General features: G+C 28.2%; 2 protein-coding genes across 2 annotated transcripts; both read left to right on the top strand.

The window, feature by feature from the left end:
• Positions 1 to 232: 232 nt before the first annotated feature.
• Positions 233 to 5,390, top strand: LOC113366909 (probable methyltransferase TARBP1). The gene is made up of 12 exons (XM_026608555.1): positions 233 to 1,511; positions 1,617 to 1,808; positions 2,331 to 2,675; positions 2,738 to 2,957; positions 3,035 to 3,088; positions 3,223 to 3,426; positions 3,538 to 3,673; positions 3,757 to 3,828; positions 3,890 to 4,540; positions 4,612 to 4,763; positions 4,892 to 5,062; positions 5,171 to 5,390. Exons 1-12 carry the CDS (start codon positions 233 to 235, stop codon positions 5,337 to 5,339), a joined length of 3,645 nt encoding a protein of 1,214 aa, XP_026464340.1. The 3' UTR covers positions 5,340 to 5,390.
• Positions 5,391 to 6,398: 1,008 nt separating this feature from the next.
• Positions 6,399 to 9,938, top strand: LOC113366421 (ATP-dependent RNA helicase vasa-like). The gene is made up of 13 exons (XM_026608017.1): positions 6,399 to 6,501; positions 6,803 to 6,842; positions 6,947 to 7,025; positions 7,087 to 7,155; positions 7,338 to 7,547; positions 7,652 to 7,848; positions 7,913 to 8,098; positions 8,214 to 8,432; positions 8,494 to 8,670; positions 8,733 to 8,940; positions 9,025 to 9,213; positions 9,345 to 9,604; positions 9,676 to 9,938. The coding sequence occupies exons 2-13, from the start codon at positions 6,816 to 6,818 to the stop codon at positions 9,724 to 9,726; spliced, it is 1,872 nt and encodes a 623-aa protein (XP_026463802.1). The 5' UTR covers positions 6,399 to 6,501; positions 6,803 to 6,815; the 3' UTR covers positions 9,727 to 9,938.
• Positions 9,939 to 19,659: the final 9,721 nt, after the last annotated feature.

Below are 19,659 nucleotides of genomic sequence, written 5' to 3'. Positions count from 1 at the left end.
GTATAACTTAAGATGGCGATATCATTTTTATGTTTTGAGGTTATGTTTTTTGTTTTCATTGTAAATATTTCTTTCTTCAACACTTTTATTATTACTTTTAATTACAATAACAGCAAAAATGAATTCCAAATGTTTAGGCCCTGAATTTTCAAAAATTTGTAAATTATATCCAAAGTGTATTCTGTCTGGTAATATAATTACATTTGATAATGTAATTCAAACCTTACAAAACATGTGTGTTGAAAACATGCAAAACTGTGATGAGAATTATTTGGATAAAATTCGTATGTTTCTAGTAATTGCTGCTTACAATGACATAAAAATTAAATCTAATTTTACTATTCACAATTGCCTACAGATCGTAGATGAATTAAAGATTGAAGATGAAGAAAAGATTATTTTATTAAATAACATATCTGTACTTCTTACAATCACACAAGATTCTCATCTAAATGACATTTATACCATCTTGAATAATGTATCTGAAAGTGAAGTAAATCAATTACAAAAGCTTAAAATTGTTTATGCGATAGTTGCTTCCATTCAACCAGAAATGCATTTGGACACAGACCTACAAACATCTGTAATGAATTTATGTGCAAAAATAATGCTTCAAGTAACATCTAAGCCTTTACGATCAATACTAATAATTATTTGTGAAAAACTTGTAGCTTTGTCAGGAGATACATCATTCATCTTACCGCTCTGGGAAAATTTAAAACAAGATTGTAACAACGATGATAAATTGTCAGTTTCTTTGGATATAATGTGTAATCTTTCTAATTTATATTTATTATCAGAACACAATGTGTTTAATTCAATTATTAATGATCATTTGTACTGGAAATTTTTGAATTATGGCATAAGATTGTCACATAACTTGTATCGTAAACAGTCAATGTATCTGCTAAAAAGGACCATTGATATTTGTATTGTATCAAATAAACAAATATCTGTACCAGAATCTTTAAAATCTTTGTTTTATTGGAATGATGAAAATCAACATGATCTAGAGCAAAATTGGTTAACATATTTTTTAATAATGGACTCCTTGGATGAAAAATCATCTCATATAGTTATGCCAGCAATGAAACTAATTTATTCATTGAAAAGTATTCCAGATTTATGGATGGATGCACTAATATGTGAAATATTAAATCATGATACAGATGTTGTAAAACGATATGGTATTATATATGCAGTTAAATTTTTAACTGCAAATTGCAGTTACAATTTGGAATCACATAATTTAATTCAGCAATTTTTAGCAGCTATAAATAATACAAAAATGTATAATGAACAGAACGATAAGCATGAAGATATATTTCCATATTTGATAGAATTTTTCCAAAATACTGGAAGCAAAATATTAATACCTGTTACTTCCATTAATTGGGCTCCTGTACCTTTTTTTTATATATCATATGCACTGGCAAAAAGTGAACCTTATGATAATTTTGTTTTGGAACCTGAAACATTCCTTTCTTTATTCCAGAAAGTTATGAGAGCTAGTTCAAATTGTCCAAATACCTATATCAGATCAGCCATTCAAAAAAATATTATTTTGTACTATACAAAAAACTTTATAAAATTGAATCATGCAAAACAAATACCAGAAATTATGATTCATATATTCCAAGAACTAGATTCAGTGACTCGAGGAACACAGATGTGGACCATTCTTGAGGCTTTTGCTACAAAATTACATTCACAAAATTATAATATTTATCACATGTTAACAGATTCTTTAACACCTGAATTTTCTGTGAAGCAGATAATTTACTTCTTAATTCTTGGCCTAGATGCACGTATGTTGAAACAAGAAGAATTTAAAAGATTTCTATCTTTATATTTTAATTATTTTCTTAATTGTGAAACTAGAATGTATGCTTCTCAAGAAAATCAAACTAAAGCAGTGGATATGGCAATTTTATTATTACGAGCTATAAAATCTGAAGATCTAAATACCAATGATACTACAAAAACAATAGTTGCTAGCTTTTTATTTAAATATATTAAATCTATTTTCAAATATACAGAAATAAAAATGATTTCATGTAAATGTAGTCAAGATTTGGAAATTTTTGAAAAATGCATACATTTTATAAAGGAATGTCTTTCAAATAATTATTTTGATGATGAATGTGAATCTAATGTTGATTATCTAACAGACGTATGCATAAATAAATTATCCAATCAATGTAGTTTCATAGAAAAATATGCAAATATTACCTTATTAACCGCTTTTGCTCAAAATTATTATGAAGATAAAGGAGCTAATAAAAACCATAACAAAAATATTGTACAAATACAAAAAATTTATCATTCAGTACTTTGCCATAGAAATATTTCTAATGAAGACTGTAAAAGTTGTGATATTGCAAGGAGTGGTAAAATTGCATCAAATTATCATAAAAACTTCTGCAATATTTTGTGCAAATATCTAAGAGTTACAAATGCCTCCAATGATGAAAATCTCCTAAATTATGTTGAAGACGTACTAGATTTTGGAGGGCATGATGTTGTTCTGGATGCAATGAAAGTATTGAAAAATATTGTTCTTTATAAAAATTTACAAGCTGAACATATAGAAAAGATAGTCAATAGGTGTTGGATTGAATCAATGAATTTGAAAAAATCTGATTTATTTTTACCATGCATGCAAGCTTTTATTGGTAAGTTAAAATACTTATTAAGTATTCGAAAACAATTTCATGTATTTTATTAATCTTCTCAGATATGCTCATTCAACCTGGTGGTATTGATAATAAAATAGTACCTGTAATTGCTCAGGAATATTACCTACGAATTATTGAAATTGGTAACACAATTCAAGGTTTAACTAACATAGTAGTCGAAAAAGTTTTCTTTAATACTGATTTAAATGACTATTACAATTTTAATGAATTTTTAATTTATGGATTGCTGTTTGGAAATACATCAAGACGAGACCAAAGGTAATTTATGGAAAACAAAATATATATGTTTTTGCTTTTGTTGCGCAATAAGTTTCATGCTTTATACTTTGTTACAGAATTGAGAATCATGTTTGTCAGATTATAAAAAATAATGAAAATGTTGAAAATCAGTAAGTATTAATATTATATTTAATTCTCTATACTAAAAATGCAATAGTAAAGACTAATAAATCTAGGATTTATTACAATAAGAAATTATTTATGAATATATGATCTTTATACCTAATACATTTAATCTTTTTAGTTCATTGAATTCAAGTGTAGTAGTTCGAGCTTGGTCTATAATTTCAGTATTAAAAATATTACTTAAATCAAGAAGCAGCGAAGGCAGTAACTTAAATAATAGTGGTAAATTGTTTCTCAACTATATAACAGATGCATTGATTCAAAAATCTGTGATTGAAGACAAAAGTAAGCCTAGATATTTTTCAGATTCTAAACATCACAGGTATAAAAGTTATAATTTAAATATTTGCATATTAGTAAATATTTGTGATAATTTTAAATTCACATTGAATATTATTTTATAAATGGTTTTAATATAATTTGATTGATTTAGATTTAAACAAAGAGTTTTGCAAACGTTACTGATTCTTCAACCATTTTGGGATATTGAAAAAAATAAAGAAGTTTTAATTTGGGCTAATGAGAATTTGATCAATTTTGTTCATCAGCCTAGTGTGAGATACCAATTGGTATGATATCAATATTTTGTACTTTTTGATTATAAATTGCGAAGCAGATTTTAATTATTAATCATACATATTTTTATTCATAGGAATGGTTATCAGCACGAATAATTGCAAGTGAAATGGTTTTAATAGACCATATATGGACATCCATAGATAAGGTATTATTTTTTGAGATATATTCTGCTCATTGATGTTAAAGGACACATTTTCTCTTTTCAGGTAGTGGATGTGCGGATTGGAGCAATGACTTCTTTTATAACAATTATATATTTGCTAGTTCAACAAGTTTATGCAAATGAACAATCTCAAAAGATTGATTTTATTCAGATGTCACTTTCTAAAATTATGCCTTGGACAATGGGTCAACACTTCAATTTACGTCTTTATGCTCAAGTTGTTGCTAAAAAGTTGATGCTTTTAAGAGACTGCACAGATCTCAAATCATCAGATGTAATATGTGGAAGCTTATCAACTATTTTGTCTTATGGAAATGCTGCTAAATTTGTTAAAAAAGTTGAAGAGGACATATTTTTAACAGATTTTAATATAATGAAGCACTTATCATTAGAAATAATTTTCTATGTTCTTCCAAAACTAACAAACTACACTTATGAGGATATCATTCATCCTAGTCTATTTACAAAATTATGTTCTTCGGATAACTATGAACATGAAAATGTTATTAGTTTATACAATAGGGGTTCCTCCTTAGATCAAGCTCAATTTAGCGCTTGGGGTGTAAATTTGCAAAGTATGGAAAAATCTTCAGAAGAATTAGAGCATGAAGCTGATCTAAACATTCAGCAAAAAATTACACCATGGAGATCAATGGATGTAGTGGAATCTGGTGATAAACTATATGGAGAAAATGTATTTAACGTAGTTATTATCTGAAAATTATTTATATTCAGTATTATTAAGACAATATTTCATCTCTTTAGGTTTCAAAATCAAGTCTGATAGTAGTGGCTTCTCTTATTAACTTAGCTCCAAATTTAGGTGGATTAGCCAGGACCTGCGAAGTTTTTGGAGTGGAAGAATATGCCATAGATAATTTACAAATTATGAAAGATAAACAATTTCTGAGTCTTAGGTTTGTAAATTTTCATTTTTTAATTTATAGTTTTTTTCATTAGTAATATTTTATATAATAAAATTAGTATTCTATAAGAAGTATAATTATCTTAAAAAATTAATCATTGTAATTGGTTTCATATAAAGCATGTCATCTGAAAAATGGCTCAATATTGTTGAGGTAAAGTTATGGGAAATATCAGAATATATTATGAAAAAAAGATCAGAAGGATATACAATTATTGGAGCGGAACAAACAGCCAAGAGCCATTGCCTCACAAATACTGTACTGCCTTATAAATGCTTATTACTTCTAGGGTAATATATTAAAATACATAAATTACGTATATATGTATATATATATATATATATATATATAAATATATATATATATATATATATATATTTATAATCTTGCATTTGCAGAAATGAAAAAGAAGGTGTACCTGCTAATTTATTACCGCTACTGGATATGAGTATTGAAATTCCACAAAAGGGCTTGATTAGATCGTTGAATGTTCATGTTACAGGAGCTGTATTTGTATGGGAATATGCTAAACAACATTTATTTAATGAAATTTCAATTGAGACATAGAATTTCAGTAAAAAATAATAGATTAGCTGTTTTTAATGAATTAAACAATTTTATGAATCAATTTTTAATATCTAAATAAAAATAGTTAGAGCTTTAATAAATCAAACATTTGTTATTATATATATTTTTTAATTGAATATATTTGTTATTTTTTAATTAAATAAAAATTAAATATTTAAAATTTTGTCTTATTTCAAGAATTGCTTTTTGCTGTTGAGTTTAGTTTTCAGTGAATAATATCTTATCCAAAATGTGTTCTTTTATTATACTGCAACTTGCATTTAAAATGATTTTTTAACAAGAAATATTGTTTAGTTTATTTCTTTTATCTGTATTGATAAAGCATAAGATTATGGACATTTATTTTATTCTTATTGTTAATACAAAAGGCCGGCTTGTAACAATAAAATTATTTAATATCGAATTTGAATGTCAGTTATTTGAACTGAACATATCTGCATATTACATCGATTGGTCAGAAGTTCCAAAACATTTATTGTTAGAAAAAGGATTAAAATTAAGATTAAAAAGTATGCAGAACAAAATGCTGACAAAAGTAGAAAGATATGATGAAAGATATTAAATTCGAGAAAAGATAATAGTAAATAAATATTTTACATTGTATTAACATGTCAAAATTAAAGAGATAAGGTCACTTGATTTATGTTTATTTATCAATGGCCACTTATATTGTAAAACTATATATTATAAATAATTTTTATAACTTCATTCTTATTTTAATATTTCATTAACGTGTTAATACTTTATTAACGTTTTTGAATACCTATACATTTAAAATATTGTCACGCCTAATATGTAATTTTAAATATTATATATAATTCAATGTATATAAATGACAAATAATATATAATTATAATCAGCCTACTACTCTGTTTTTTTTTTGTTTAAGATATTTGAACTAATTTGAAACTCAAAACAAAAATAATTCATTCGATGAAAAATACGCGATCAATAACGCATTGAGAAACAGTGGAACATCGTGATTTTCGGCTAAGTTCAGCGTGTTCCGCAAAAGTACGAGCAGCATTTTGTGCAAGTTAATCTATTCATCATTCGCAACTCTACTGCGCAGATCAAGTTTGGTTCTTGCGGTTTGTGAAAGACAGTTGGATCGAGTTAATTTGTTTGGCTTATTTTATTGGTGAGTGCTTATAGAAGTAAGTGATAATATATATTATTATTAGCATCGGAGTTTAATAGAATATATGTGATAAAGGTTATTTAACCAAATCGTTTTTATTGCTTTATTTTATTTTGATAAATGTGATCAACAACCACTTGTGGACTTGACCAATAGGATTGCACGTGTTCGGCATTACCGCCAATCGCATTGCCGTCATATATGCTTTGCACTCGCGTTGAATTAGTTTTGTTTTGCGTAACTTAATTAACAAAAGAATTGCACAAATCTGTAATAACTTATAAAATTTAATTCTCTACAGATTATAAGCCACAATGAGCGACTGGGAAGACGATGACGCTGTAAGTAAATGAATAATTTTGTTGTAAATTAGGTTAATGCCTGCGTATTTTGATATTGAGTTTATAACCACAATATACTGATAGTTTATGTTTTTTAATTATAGGTAGGTGTTGGTATGGGCCCAGCGCGGACTTTTAATGAACCCGCCACGAATTACAACGATTCGTCGGAACAAAATTATGGTTAGTGATATCGCAATGTTTTATACTGACTGTTTTGTAAAAATATCCTTTTCTTGAATAGGAAATCAAGATGATGACCAAGGTTCAAGGGGTGGTGGATCCACTGGTTATAGAGGCCGAGGTAATAGAAGTGAGTTGTATTCATACTTCGAATGTGTTCATATTTGTAGTAACAAATTTATGTATATTCGATATTCTTATACGTGCTATGGGAGTATATGTATTACTATACATACTTACATTTGTAATCTAAACTGGCGATTGAAAAACTTTATTTCCTGCAATCATTTGATTACTTAATTTCTTTATTAGCTTATTCAAGAGGAGGCTACTCAAGATCAAGGGACAATGATGGTGAATATGGAGATAGGGATGGCTCTCAAAATGACTATCAAAATGATAATTCAGGGTACGGTGATCGTGGCGATGATGAGCGTGGTGGAAGGGGCAGGGGAGGCCGAGGAGGTAGAGGTGGCTTTCGAGGTGGTCGTGGTGGTGGTCGGAGATATGGAGATGGTGGAGGTTTGTACATTGATTACCATTCTTTTTAATCAATTATAAATATGTTGCTCTTGTTTTTAACTTAATTCATATTTATTCAAAATTTATTTGTAAAATTTTTATAGATGGTGACAATGAGGATGGTGGTGGTGATAGAGATAACTACCGAGGGGGTGACAGATATGGCGATAATGGTGACCAGCCACAGAAACCTAGGGAACTATATATTCCACCCGATCCATCAGAGGATGAAAAAGATATATTTGAGAGTGGCATAAGCACCGGTATCAATTTCTCAAAATATGAAAATATAGAAGTGAAGGTATATAATTCTATAAAATATTTTTGTAACACATGAATTTTTCTAATAAATTTTATTTTAATAGGTCTCTGGAATGGATGTACCTGTACCCATACAGAGCTTTGAAGAGGCAGGGCTTCGGAAAATTGTTCTTGAAAATATTATGAACAGTAAATATACAGTTCCTACACCTATTCAGAAATACACATTACCCATTGTAATGGCAGGGAGAGATGTTATGGGATGTGCCCAAACTGGAAGTGGAAAAACTGTAAGTTTACAAATTTTTGTTTTATACTATATATTTACTTGGCCATATTATGTAACACTAATTTTATAGTTATAATTAAGCATTATGTTAAATTTTACCAATTTTAAATCTGCAGGCTTCGTTTTTACTTCCCATTATCAATATTATCCTGGAGGATCCACAACTGATAGTTGCAGGAGATTATATTGAGCCCCAATGTATAATAGTCACACCAACTAGAGAACTTACTATTCAAATTCATAGCGAAGCTCGCAAATTTGCTCATTCATCAGTTTTGAAAGTGTGCATGGCATATGGTGGTACAGGTGTGCGCCACCAAGGAGACCGTATAATGGTTAGTGAATTAATTTGTTATTACCAAAAATAACAATCACTAATGACTTATCCATTTTTAGAATGGATGCCATATTTTAGTAGCTACACCTGGTCGTTTAAATGATTTCCTAGGTCGTGGACGTATTCAATTGAACTCTATTAAGTTCATAGTCTTAGATGAAGCAGATCGAATGTTGGATATGGGCTTCTTACCTGAAATGGAAAAATTAATGAATAATCCTAGCATGGCACCAAGGGTAAAAACAATTCAAGCAGCTCATTTTTATACTTTATACATAAAATATTTTTATACTTGCAGGAAAATAGGCAAACATTAATGTTCTCTGCAACCTTTCCTGAGGATGTGCAAAGAGTTGCTGGAAAGTTCTTGGAAAACTACGTTTTCATTGCTGTAGGCATTGTTGGAGGTGCTTGCTCAGATGTTGATCAAATGTTTCATGAAGTAGAACGTTTTAAAAAGAAAGACAAGCTTAAGGAAATTTTAAATGAAGATAAAGAATATATTGGTAATGAGAATAAAATTCATTAACTATAATGTAACTTATGTATTGATATTGTACTTGTATTCATTTTAAAACTTTTTGTTTTAGGTGTAATTGTTTTCGTGGAGACTAAAAGAAATGCAGATTTTATTGCTGCTTTATTAAGTGAACAAGGAATACCGACTACAAGTATTCATGGTGATCGTCTGCAAAGAGAACGTGAAGAAGCTTTAAGAGACTTCAAGCAAGGTACTCGTGGTGTTTTGGTAGCTACAGGTGTTGCTTCCAGAGGATTGGGTAAGTTTAGTTTTAAAAAATGCTATCATACAGATCCAGATTACAATCTTATATCATTTAAAGTTATATAAAGCAAATTTAAGTTACAATAACATTTTAATTCATATTAAATCTTTTTTGATATTTTTTAGATATCAAAAATGTCCGCCATGTTATCAACTATGATCTACCTAAATCTATTGACGAGTACGTACATCGCATTGGCCGAACTGGTAGAGTTGGAAACAAAGGAAAAGCTACTTCATTTTATGACCATCAACAGGATGAGCCCCTTGCTGCTGATTTAGTCAGAATTTTAACCGATGCTGGTCAACCCATACCCGAGTTCCTGCAGAATATTAATGTTGCAGATGGTGGAAATGATGCCTTTGGTGGACATGATATGCGAGGGGTATAAAGAAATTTTTATTAAATAATCAATTAAATTTTTTATTGCAATTATTAAATTTTTATTATTTACAGAATAACTTTGGTGGCCAGCAACAAGTAGCTGAGGCTGAAGAAGAATGGTGAAGCTGTTTTATTTTGCTGGTCATGAAACAATTTTAGTTACTTAAGAATCTGGTTTTATGTAATTAACTGACCATATGTTTAACATTATCCAATATATATTATCGGCTAGAATCCAAATAATTTGAATATGACTAATATGTGATATTAATCATAGTGATAATGTAAGTTTGCTATATTTTATTCAAAATTATGTAACATTCCTGGAATAGTTCATTACAACAGTATTATGTTAATAATGATTTTTATTTCTAAAGTCATTTACTTTAGTTCAAAACTAACATTAAATATTCAAGCTCTCTCATAATTAAGATGTAAGCTGTTTAATTTATAAGCTAAAAATATGCATTGTTAAACTTGGATTTAGTCTATGTTGAATTTAAGATAGTTTTTATTACATTTGTATAAGAATATAATAAACTCATATTTGTAAAGATTGTTTTATGAATGTGAATTCTTTTTTACAGTTCTTATGCAAATCAATTCATATTAAACTTACTCTATTAAAATTTACTTGTGCCTACATATTGTCAGGTTGTCACTCTGCACTATGCTTTGCTTCATATATCAATCTGATAATAAATATTATATTTTTTGCATCTAATCTAACTTCAAATAATATATTCTAAATTTTATAATATATATAGTAATTAATATCATTTTCATGACTCGATGTAATTTGATCTTGTCAAATAACAAATCAAGAGCGTTGAACCATTGTTGACAATATAATAATAAGGATGCAATATGGTGGAAGCCAGTAGAAAAATTGAAATTCTTAGGATCAAATTAGGTGTCTTAATCCTAGAAATTCATTTTACAAAGAAAATTTCAGTTTTATAGTTCCGTCATGATATGATCTTAAATATTTAATAAAAAATATGTCGGGTGTAGCTAGGACCAATGTGTTTGAAAAAGGTTTGGTCGGGTATTTTCAAAGTGCCAAATTGAAGGTTATAAATCAACATGCAAGTGATGAACAGTTGCAAATTAATGAAATATAATACAATTGAATCATTTATGTGTACGTATTAAACAACAGATAAATAAGTTATACTTAAAATAATTCTTCAAATAAATCATTCAATCGAAAAGTGACACTAACTTTTGTTTATTTGTGATACCACCAAAATGATACCAGGAGCTCTTGGATGTGAAAAAGCTCACTGTTTTGCAAAATTAAAGGATCATATTTCAAGTAGGTCAGTGAAACATTATCAATTGTTTTATATCATCGTAATTTGTTTTGAAAATGCAAGCTCATCGAAACGGTTCTAAAATTTCATGCAAAATTTCAGTTGAGTGATTATGGAAAGAAATTACTTTTTTGGGAATGGATTGAAAATAGAAGAGGATTATGTGCTGTTAAAGGTAGTGTAAAATTTTACGCTATTAATATTAAATTAATAATGCATGCTTAATTTGAGGAAGAATTTGATATTTTTAAACCGCGAACATTACATAAACTTTATTTTTATTAAATGCATTTTAGGTTTTGTTTATGAGTGTATACATAAGTAAATGTATCCACGCATATTTGTTATTTCTTCTCTGAGGATATGTTCATTTTCTCTGTTTTTCGTTTCTAAACATAATAGAGAAAATCGTACAGTGATAAACTTAAAATTTGGTTATGAAAATGAGTGCAGATTATTATAAATAGTTTATGATTCTGACATTTGTCATATATCAACAAATTTTGTTTCTAGTCGTTTTGAACTTGACACTTCGTTCTCAAGCAGAAGAAATGATATATTATATTAATCCTTTATGTTTTGGGGGCCCTGGGTGTTTAAATTTTGTTAGTCTTGGTCGTAATGTTATCGAACACAAGGTTTATGATGTTTAGTTTCGCATCGTTGAGGTTGTGTCCGTATTGCGACATTGGTCTGTTTTTAAATATGATACAAATGTCACGATATGCATTACATATTTTCAAAGATTTATTTAATTTCTTCTTTTAATAAGTCTGGCCGAAATGTGCAATGTTTTTATTATTTTGTTTAGTTTCAAACGTGACGTCGACGAACGTCGTTGTGGCAATTCTGGAATTTGGTTGATGAGTTATTCGTAATTGCTTTAAAATTAATTACTCTAAAAAATAAGGCACATTCTGTTGAGATCCGAAAAAGTGAAAACAATTTAAACTCGGCCTGTTGTATTCTATTATTGTGAAATTAAAACAATTATGAACTTGAATTGGTCTAAATTTCATTTCTAACTGTAATTGTTGAGTTTTGGATAAACTTTTCAGTAAATGCCAACATATTGATTTCAGTTTTGGCCATTTTACATGTTTGATGAACAATTTTAGATAATCCAGGCAGATTAAGGACGATTAAAAAACGCCTCTTTACGTATAATCATCATATTTATATATTTATATTTATTTATATTTATATTTATATCTATATTTTTATTTATATCTATATTTTTATTTATATTTATATCTATATTCATATTTATATTTATATTTATATTTATATCTATATTTTTATTTATATCTATATTTTTTTTATATCTATATTTTTATTTATATTTATATCTATATTTATATTTATATTTATATTTATATAATGATTGTAATAAGTTTGCAAGTGAAAAATAAATATTTGAAATTAGGGAAGTGTCCACTTAATTAAATTATCGTTCATTGTATGGATTTGATAAATTTACCAGAATTTGCAAAAAAGTTTCAATTTAATTGAACTATCGACCTTTTTCTTGGCTGTTACAGAGTAAGCAGGGTAATGTGTTTTTTTTATAAATTAACCAATATTTGAATAAGAATTTCTCCATCGTTCTTCCTTTACAAAGTTCTATGTTTTCAATAAAGCCAAGGTTTGGATAAGAAAGTCTCACTTGATTAATCTAAATCCAGGGTTGTATGTTGTTAATAAATTCACTAGAATTTAAAAAGCAAAGTTCCCATTTTATTACTCTATCGACCTTCTCTGCACATGTTTTTTTTTCTTAATAAATTTGTCACCTTTTTAAAAGAAAGTTCCTATATGATGAACCTATTGCCCATCTCTTAACTGGGATGTATATATTTATTTTATAAATTTGCTAGAATTTGAGAAGGTACCCATTTCACTAATCTATAGCCTTTCTTTTAATAAATTTACCAGAAATTGAAAAAGAAGGTTCCCATATGAAGAATTCACAGTATACACCGGGCGGCGGTAGCAATCTGAAATCCACATGGGTGTCGAAGCGTTGTAGGCACGCTTGTGGATTTTAGGTTTCTGCCGCCGCTTAAATCACACGGTGTTTACTGGGAACATATTGTCCTTCTCTTAATAGGGTTTTATATTTTGAAAAAATGTACTAGAATTTGTTGAGGAATGTTCCCACTTGATTAATTTTTCCTTTTTTTCTTGACAAAGTTGTATATTTTAAATAAATATACCAGAATTTCAAAATGAATATTTTCACTTGACTAATCTATCGTCCTTTTCTTAACAGAGTTACCAGAATTTTAATACTTTTTCCTGTTCTCTGGTCATGTTACATGCATATTGACCGGATTGTGTTCTATTTCACATTTTGTGAAATCTTTTAAAATATTACCCTTCTGGCATTTGTAAATATCAGAAGAATACTAGAGTTGTTTTTTTTTATCTGTTGGTTATGAAGCATTTCTGCAGGCTCATTGCTAAAATGTACAAAACTTGTCTCAAGTCCAATTGTTGCCCCAAGGATTTTTGTCGTTTTATGCAACGCAACGGCCGATTTTCGACCGTCGAGCACTTGGGTACAATCGAAAATGCCCAAATCAAAATAGATAGTAATAGATTTTTAGTTTTTAATTTTTCTGAGCTTCAGTTCATCAATGTTTCTTAGTTTTTAGTCATAAATATATCTATGGTACTAGTTATAAGATTGAAACTTTTGATGGACTATGTAAGTTCTCTTATTTATTCATATTTTGATTTGGCAGTTTGGAAAGTATCCGCTTTTTCTTTGTGCGATGCGTTAGCACTTCTTCATTGTGATTCTATATGTGTTTTAATTATTTTATTTTTTTATTTCTCGAGTAAATGACATAAACGTAGGAAATGCTGGCTTCTTTTGATAGGAAAACTTAATCGAAGACTCAGCCAAAAATGATTATCAATTTAATAAAAAATTATAATCATTTTTGAAACTTTCCAGCGATATGCTTAATAATTAGCTGTTAGCCTTAGGTTCACTTTTAATCATAATTTGTATTATATGTATGAAAAATATTAGTTTTTTATTTGTTTTTAATTTATGATATTTAGTTGTTCTGCTTTAATTATGCCACGATTGCTTTAATTTTTGTTAGTTAGGCATTTATTTATAATAAAAAATATATATGGTATGAAATATTTGTGACCAAAACGTTGATATTGCTGATATTACGAATACCGTTTAGCTTATGCCATTTAGTCAGAGAAGTGCAACATTTTTTGCATAGGGTTTTTTTCTAAATTTTTTTATGGGTTTATTTTGGGGTTTCAAAGGGTAAATACAAATTTAATATGCATATCATAAATTTAAAAAAGCATAATTTGTATTTAACTTATAAGCACATATATAATTAACTTTGAAAATTAATATAATATAAAATATAAGTTTCTCTAATTGCTGTTATAGAAAGTGATCTTTTTAGTTTAAGTTTGAGGTTTTAAAAATATATATAATTCTTTCTAACGTTAAATAAGAGAAACAAAAAATATTATCATATTTTAGCATTTTTAAATGCTTGAACAGACCTACAAGATAAAATTTAAACACAAATGGGCTTACCGTTTTTGGTTTTAGTTTTAAATGTTGTAATGTTCACGGTTTTTTAAATTTGTTAAAAAGCTAATAAACGACTGGCAAATAATTAAAATTATCATCAATTTAATAATTGAAAATTATCTGATTTCAAATAATGTCAACTTTAAATAATATGATAATTAAAATTATCATCAATTTAATAATTAAATTTTGATTTTAAATTGTCAATTTCTTTTTTCTAAAATTTATGTCAATTAAGGATGCATTATTATTCTGTAATTAGGCGATAATATTTTGCACTACTTTAACTGTGGAATTTTTTTTTCACAGGTTTGGAAAAAAATCTTCAAATGAATGAAAAGAGTGAATGATGTGTGCAGAACGTAAAATAAACAAGAGCTGCTATGTACTAACTTGTTTTAATGAAAAAAATTAAAGAATATACAAGATATATCAATATTGATTGCCCATTTGATTTGTTGTAATTTATATTATATTAATGTTAAATCCATGGAGTAACATATGAAAATTATTACTAAAAACAAAATCAATTGAGCAATTACAATTATTTTTAGAAATTGTTATTATATATAACGAATGATATTATGAGACTAATACTAAAACAATATTTTATTTTCTATGAATATTTTTATAAATTGGGATTAAATTTTAATAATTATTTTTCGCCGTAATCTTCGTAGTCCTTTTCCCCTGCCTTTTCGGTTTCGGATTTATCCTTGATATTATGAACGTCTTTGTTGGGTCCTGAAACATTTTATTATTAAATATCATTTTAGAGATATTAATTGGCCTACCTTAAATACGAAATATATAATGAATATATAAAAAAATAAACTGAACCCAGTAAACACAGTGTGATGTGAGCGTCGGCAGCAACCTGAAATCCACAAGCATTCCTTCAGCGCTGTGATACCCATGTATAATCAATGTGGATTTCAGATTGCTACCGCCGCCCAGTGTTTACTGGGAAATTTTGAAAATTATTTTTCTTTAATGTGATAAAATTATGCCTCTAATGGCTCGTATGTTATTTTTACTAAATGAATATAAAAATGATTGTTTACCTATTTGTGTTTGATACCTAAGCTTGAAGACATCTGGATGGCTAATCCCGACTTATTTCAGTCCAAACTGACGCAATTCGTACTTAAGGTCTATGGATAAGGTCAGTTCAGTCCAAACTGAATTTATAGACCTCCAGTTTGGACTGCGTCAGTCCGAACTGAAGGTCTATGACGGGCTTAGTCTTAGAACAAATTTTGTTATAAAATATATTTCTAATTGAAACAAATTTTGGAACAAATTAAAAAGGAACATTTAGGAAACATTCCTAAAATTCATTTAGGAAAGACGCGTGAGGTTGAGGTTATTTTAATATTTTCAAAGCTATTTGGATCATAGTTTTATTCATATTAAAACCAATAGAATGAATTTTATCAAAATAGTCGAATTGGTAAACAAAATTTATTTAAAGATATGCAAAATAAAATTTTCTTTGACTAACTTATATTTAAAAAAATATTATTTCAAATGAAATATGTGTGGTATTTTATAGAATTCAAAGCTATTTGGATAATAATTTTGTTCATATTAAAACCAATAGAAGAATTTTATCAAAATAGTCTAATTGCTAAACAAAATTTATTTGAAGGTATGCAAAATAAAATTTTCTTTGACTAGCTTATATTTAAAAAAATATTATTTCAAATGAAAAATGTGTGGTATTTTATAGAACTTGTTGAAGTTTCAATTTCTAATTCCATTAATTAATTTCTACTATCAGCTTTTTATCCCCACACTTCATTTACAATTAGATTTAGATTTAATACTTGTATTTCTATAAATTATATGTAATATTTTTTCAAATTTCAATTTTTTAATTGCTAAAATTTTTAATCATTTATTTGCATTTCACCAGAATTTTTATAAATTTTCTTGAATTTTTGTCACGTTACATGAATATTAATGGCTGAATAGTATTTTATTTTATATTTTGTATAATTTTTAAAAAATATGACTATTCTGGTATTTGCAAATATGAGATGTATAACGCGAAATCTGCTAAAATGTATAAAACTTACATTTCATTTAGAATTTCTTTAAATTATGCGTGGTATTCTTTTAAATTCAATTATTTAATTACTGAAATTATTTAACTATTTTTTATATCAGTTAATCACAACTGATTTACGATTAAATCTGGATTTTGATATAATACTTGTATTTTTATAAACAACTCATACCACACATATTTCAATTCAAATAATTTTTTATTGGAAATATAAATATTTGCATTGCAGTATTATAGTCGACATGTTTAATTAAACACAAATAGCAATGAAAATAAATTAAGAGTTAATTAGAAATTAGCAATTTGTTAACAAACTTATTATTTTTTACTTAAAAAATAGAAAAGTAATCGATAATTTTAATTCGTTGTAGATAATTGTAATAGTTAAAACAGAAATATAAGGATTATTTTTCTCTCATTAAATAATCAAAAATTTTAAAGATCTTAGGATTATCATAGATAAATTTGCTACAATGTGCAATAATAATTTATTACAGCTTTATTATTTTACAGCATTATTACTAGTAATAAGGTGACCATATGTTCAGGTTGCTTTTTTCCATCTTGTGTCCCGGGTTTTTCTAATATTTGCCCCGGATTTAGATCTTTTGTCCCGATTTTTTCAAAAATAATAAAAATTGTAAAATTAAAAAAAAGAGCTATATTTTTTTCAAATTATTTATAAAGAAAATTGAATAGAATGTTGTACAAGGCGGCTCAAAAGCAAGAAGTACGCATATAAAACATTGATAAAAAAAGTATTAATTATAATTGAATAATAAAGTTCTTACTAAAAGTCCGCAATTTCGATTAAAAAATTGATTCATATAAAAAAACTGATTTTTAATGTGTCCTTAAATAGCATTTGGGCCCGCCCGTAGGTAATCGGTTAAGAGCAACGGGACTTGTTTCAGAGGTCCCGGGTTCGATACCCACTCCCAGCAGCCTATTGTCAGGCAACATTGACAACGATTTTCACTTGGAAATATAGATAGCAATATGTTCCCAAGTGAAAATAGCCCTCACCCGGCATTGATGCACCATATTCGCCCTATTACAGAAATTGTAATAATAATTTATTATACAGAGATGTGACAACTGTTTGGGTTGCCATCTGTCAAACAGACTAGTATTGAGTCAAAATGAGCACAACAGCTTATAGGACTATTAGGTTCTGATTGCTGTTCAAAAATGATTATAAAAAAAAAAAATAGAATTTGTTATTGTTACTAAAGCCAACCCCCGTCCGTAACTAAAAATTGCCGTCCCGGTTTCGGCTAAAAAAGATATGGTCACCTTAACAGTAAATAATCTGCTTATTGCATTAAATTAATAATTGTTCTAATATTCATATTCCATTAACTAATTGCTTCTTGTATAGTTATAACAGCCGTTATAAGATCATTATAATAAATGTACGTACCCGGTTTGGTACCTGGCATAGGTGCCTTGGGGGCCGCCGGTTGTTGCGGCGCTGGCGGTGCTGCGACCGCTCTTCCCTTGTTCAGGAACATGGGCAGAGCGTCGTTCACGCTGCGATTGTCCATTGCGAAATTATGTATAGCGAATGGGGCATTGATATTCGCGGTGCCGTAGAAATACGTCTGAGGAGCTCCATGGCTTTTTGGGAGATATGTTGCCAGGAAAACGACGCAAACTGCGGTCAATAGGAACTGGAAATAAAATTTATTTGAGAGAAAGATATTGTACGTGGTTATTAACACGTTCGCGGACGTGAATGCTATAGCATTCATTTTCATGATACAGAATGACATAAGTACTCTAGCATTCAAATTTTAAAGTCATTTATTAACTTTCCGTATGGTAAGTTATTTTAAACGTGATTATTAACACTTTTGCGGACGTGAATACTATAGCAATCATTTTCATTGTGATGCAGAATGACATAAATGCTCTAGCATTCAAATTTTAAAGACATATATTAACTTTCCGTATGGTAAGTTATTTTAAACGTGATTATTAACACTTTTTCGGACGTGAATGCTGTAGCATTCATTTTCATTGTGATGCAGAATGACATAAGTGCTCTAGCATTCAAATTTTAAAGTCATATATTAACTTTCCGTATGGTAAGTTATTTTAAACGTGATTATTAACACTTTTTCGGACGTGAATGCTATAGCATTCGTTTTCATTGTGATGCAGAATGACATAAGTACTCTAGCATTCAAATTTTAAAGTCATTTATTAACTTTCCGTATGGTAAGCTATTTTAAACGTGATTATTAACACTTTTGAGGACGTGAATGCTATAGCATTCATTTTCATTGTGATGCAGAATGACATAAGTGCTCTAGCATTCAAATTTTAAAGTCATATATTAACTTTCTGTATGGTAAGCTATTTTAAACGTGATTATTAACACTTTTGCGGACTTGAATACTATAGCATTCATTTTCATCGTGATGCAGAATGACATAAGTGCTCTAGCATTCAAATTTTAAAGTCATATATTAACATTCCGTATGATAAATTATTTTAATCGTGATTATTAACTCTTTTGCGGACGTGAATGCTATAGCATTCATTTTTATTGTGATGCAGAATGACATAAGTGCTCTAGCATACAAATTTTAAAGTCATATATTAACTTTCCGTATGGTAAGTTATTTTAAACGTGATTATTAACATTTTTGCGGACGTGAATGCTATAGCATTCATTTTCATTGTGATGCAGAATGACATAAGTGCTTTAGCATTCAAATTTTAAAGTCATATATTAACTTTCCGTATGGTAAGTTATTTTAAACGTGATTATTAACACTTTTTTGGACGAGAATGCTATAGCGTTCATTTTCATTGTGATGCAGAATGACATAAGTGTTCTAGCATTCAAATTTTAAAGTCATATATTAACTTTCCGTATGGTAAGTTATTTTAAACGTGATTATTAACATTTTTGCGGACGTGAATGCTATAGCATTCATTTTCATTGCGAAGCAGAATGACATAAGTGCTTTAGCATTCAAATTTTAAAGTCATATATTAACTTTCCGTATGGTAAGTTATTTTAAACGTTCAAAAATCATAATTGAAAATCTTTGCATATCTTTAAGTTTCAATGGTTTCTG

This window comes from Ctenocephalides felis, unplaced genomic scaffold (genome assembly GCF_003426905.1).
Source record: "Ctenocephalides felis isolate EL2017-DRISC unplaced genomic scaffold, ASM342690v1 CF-g0.4_SCAFFOLD_01170, whole genome shotgun sequence".
NCBI classification, from domain to species: domain Eukaryota; kingdom Metazoa; phylum Arthropoda; class Insecta; order Siphonaptera; family Pulicidae; genus Ctenocephalides; species Ctenocephalides felis.
Note: the sequence above shows the minus strand (reverse complement) of the source record. Positions and strands in the feature narration are given on the sequence as shown.

Bases quoted from the DNA above. Each gene is read 5' to 3' on its own strand.
- LOC113366909 (XM_026608555.1), top strand. From the start codon at position 233: ATGTGTGTTGAAAACATGCAAAACTGTGATGAGAATTATTTGGATAAA. The intron at 1,809-2,330 runs GTATGTTGAAAC...TTTATCATTCAG, and splicing joins AATTCTTGGCCTAGATGCAC to TACTTTGCCATAGAAATATT. The intron at 4,764-4,891 runs GTTTGTAAATTT...TTTCATATAAAG, and splicing joins AAACAATTTCTGAGTCTTAG to CATGTCATCTGAAAAATGGC.
- LOC113366421 (XM_026608017.1), top strand. From the start codon at position 6,816: ATGAGCGACTGGGAAGACGATGACGCT. The intron at 6,843-6,946 runs GTAAGTAAATGA...TTTTAATTATAG, and splicing joins ACTGGGAAGACGATGACGCT to GTAGGTGTTGGTATGGGCCC. The intron at 9,605-9,675 runs GTATAAAGAAAT...TATTATTTACAG, and splicing joins GTGGACATGATATGCGAGGG to AATAACTTTGGTGGCCAGCA.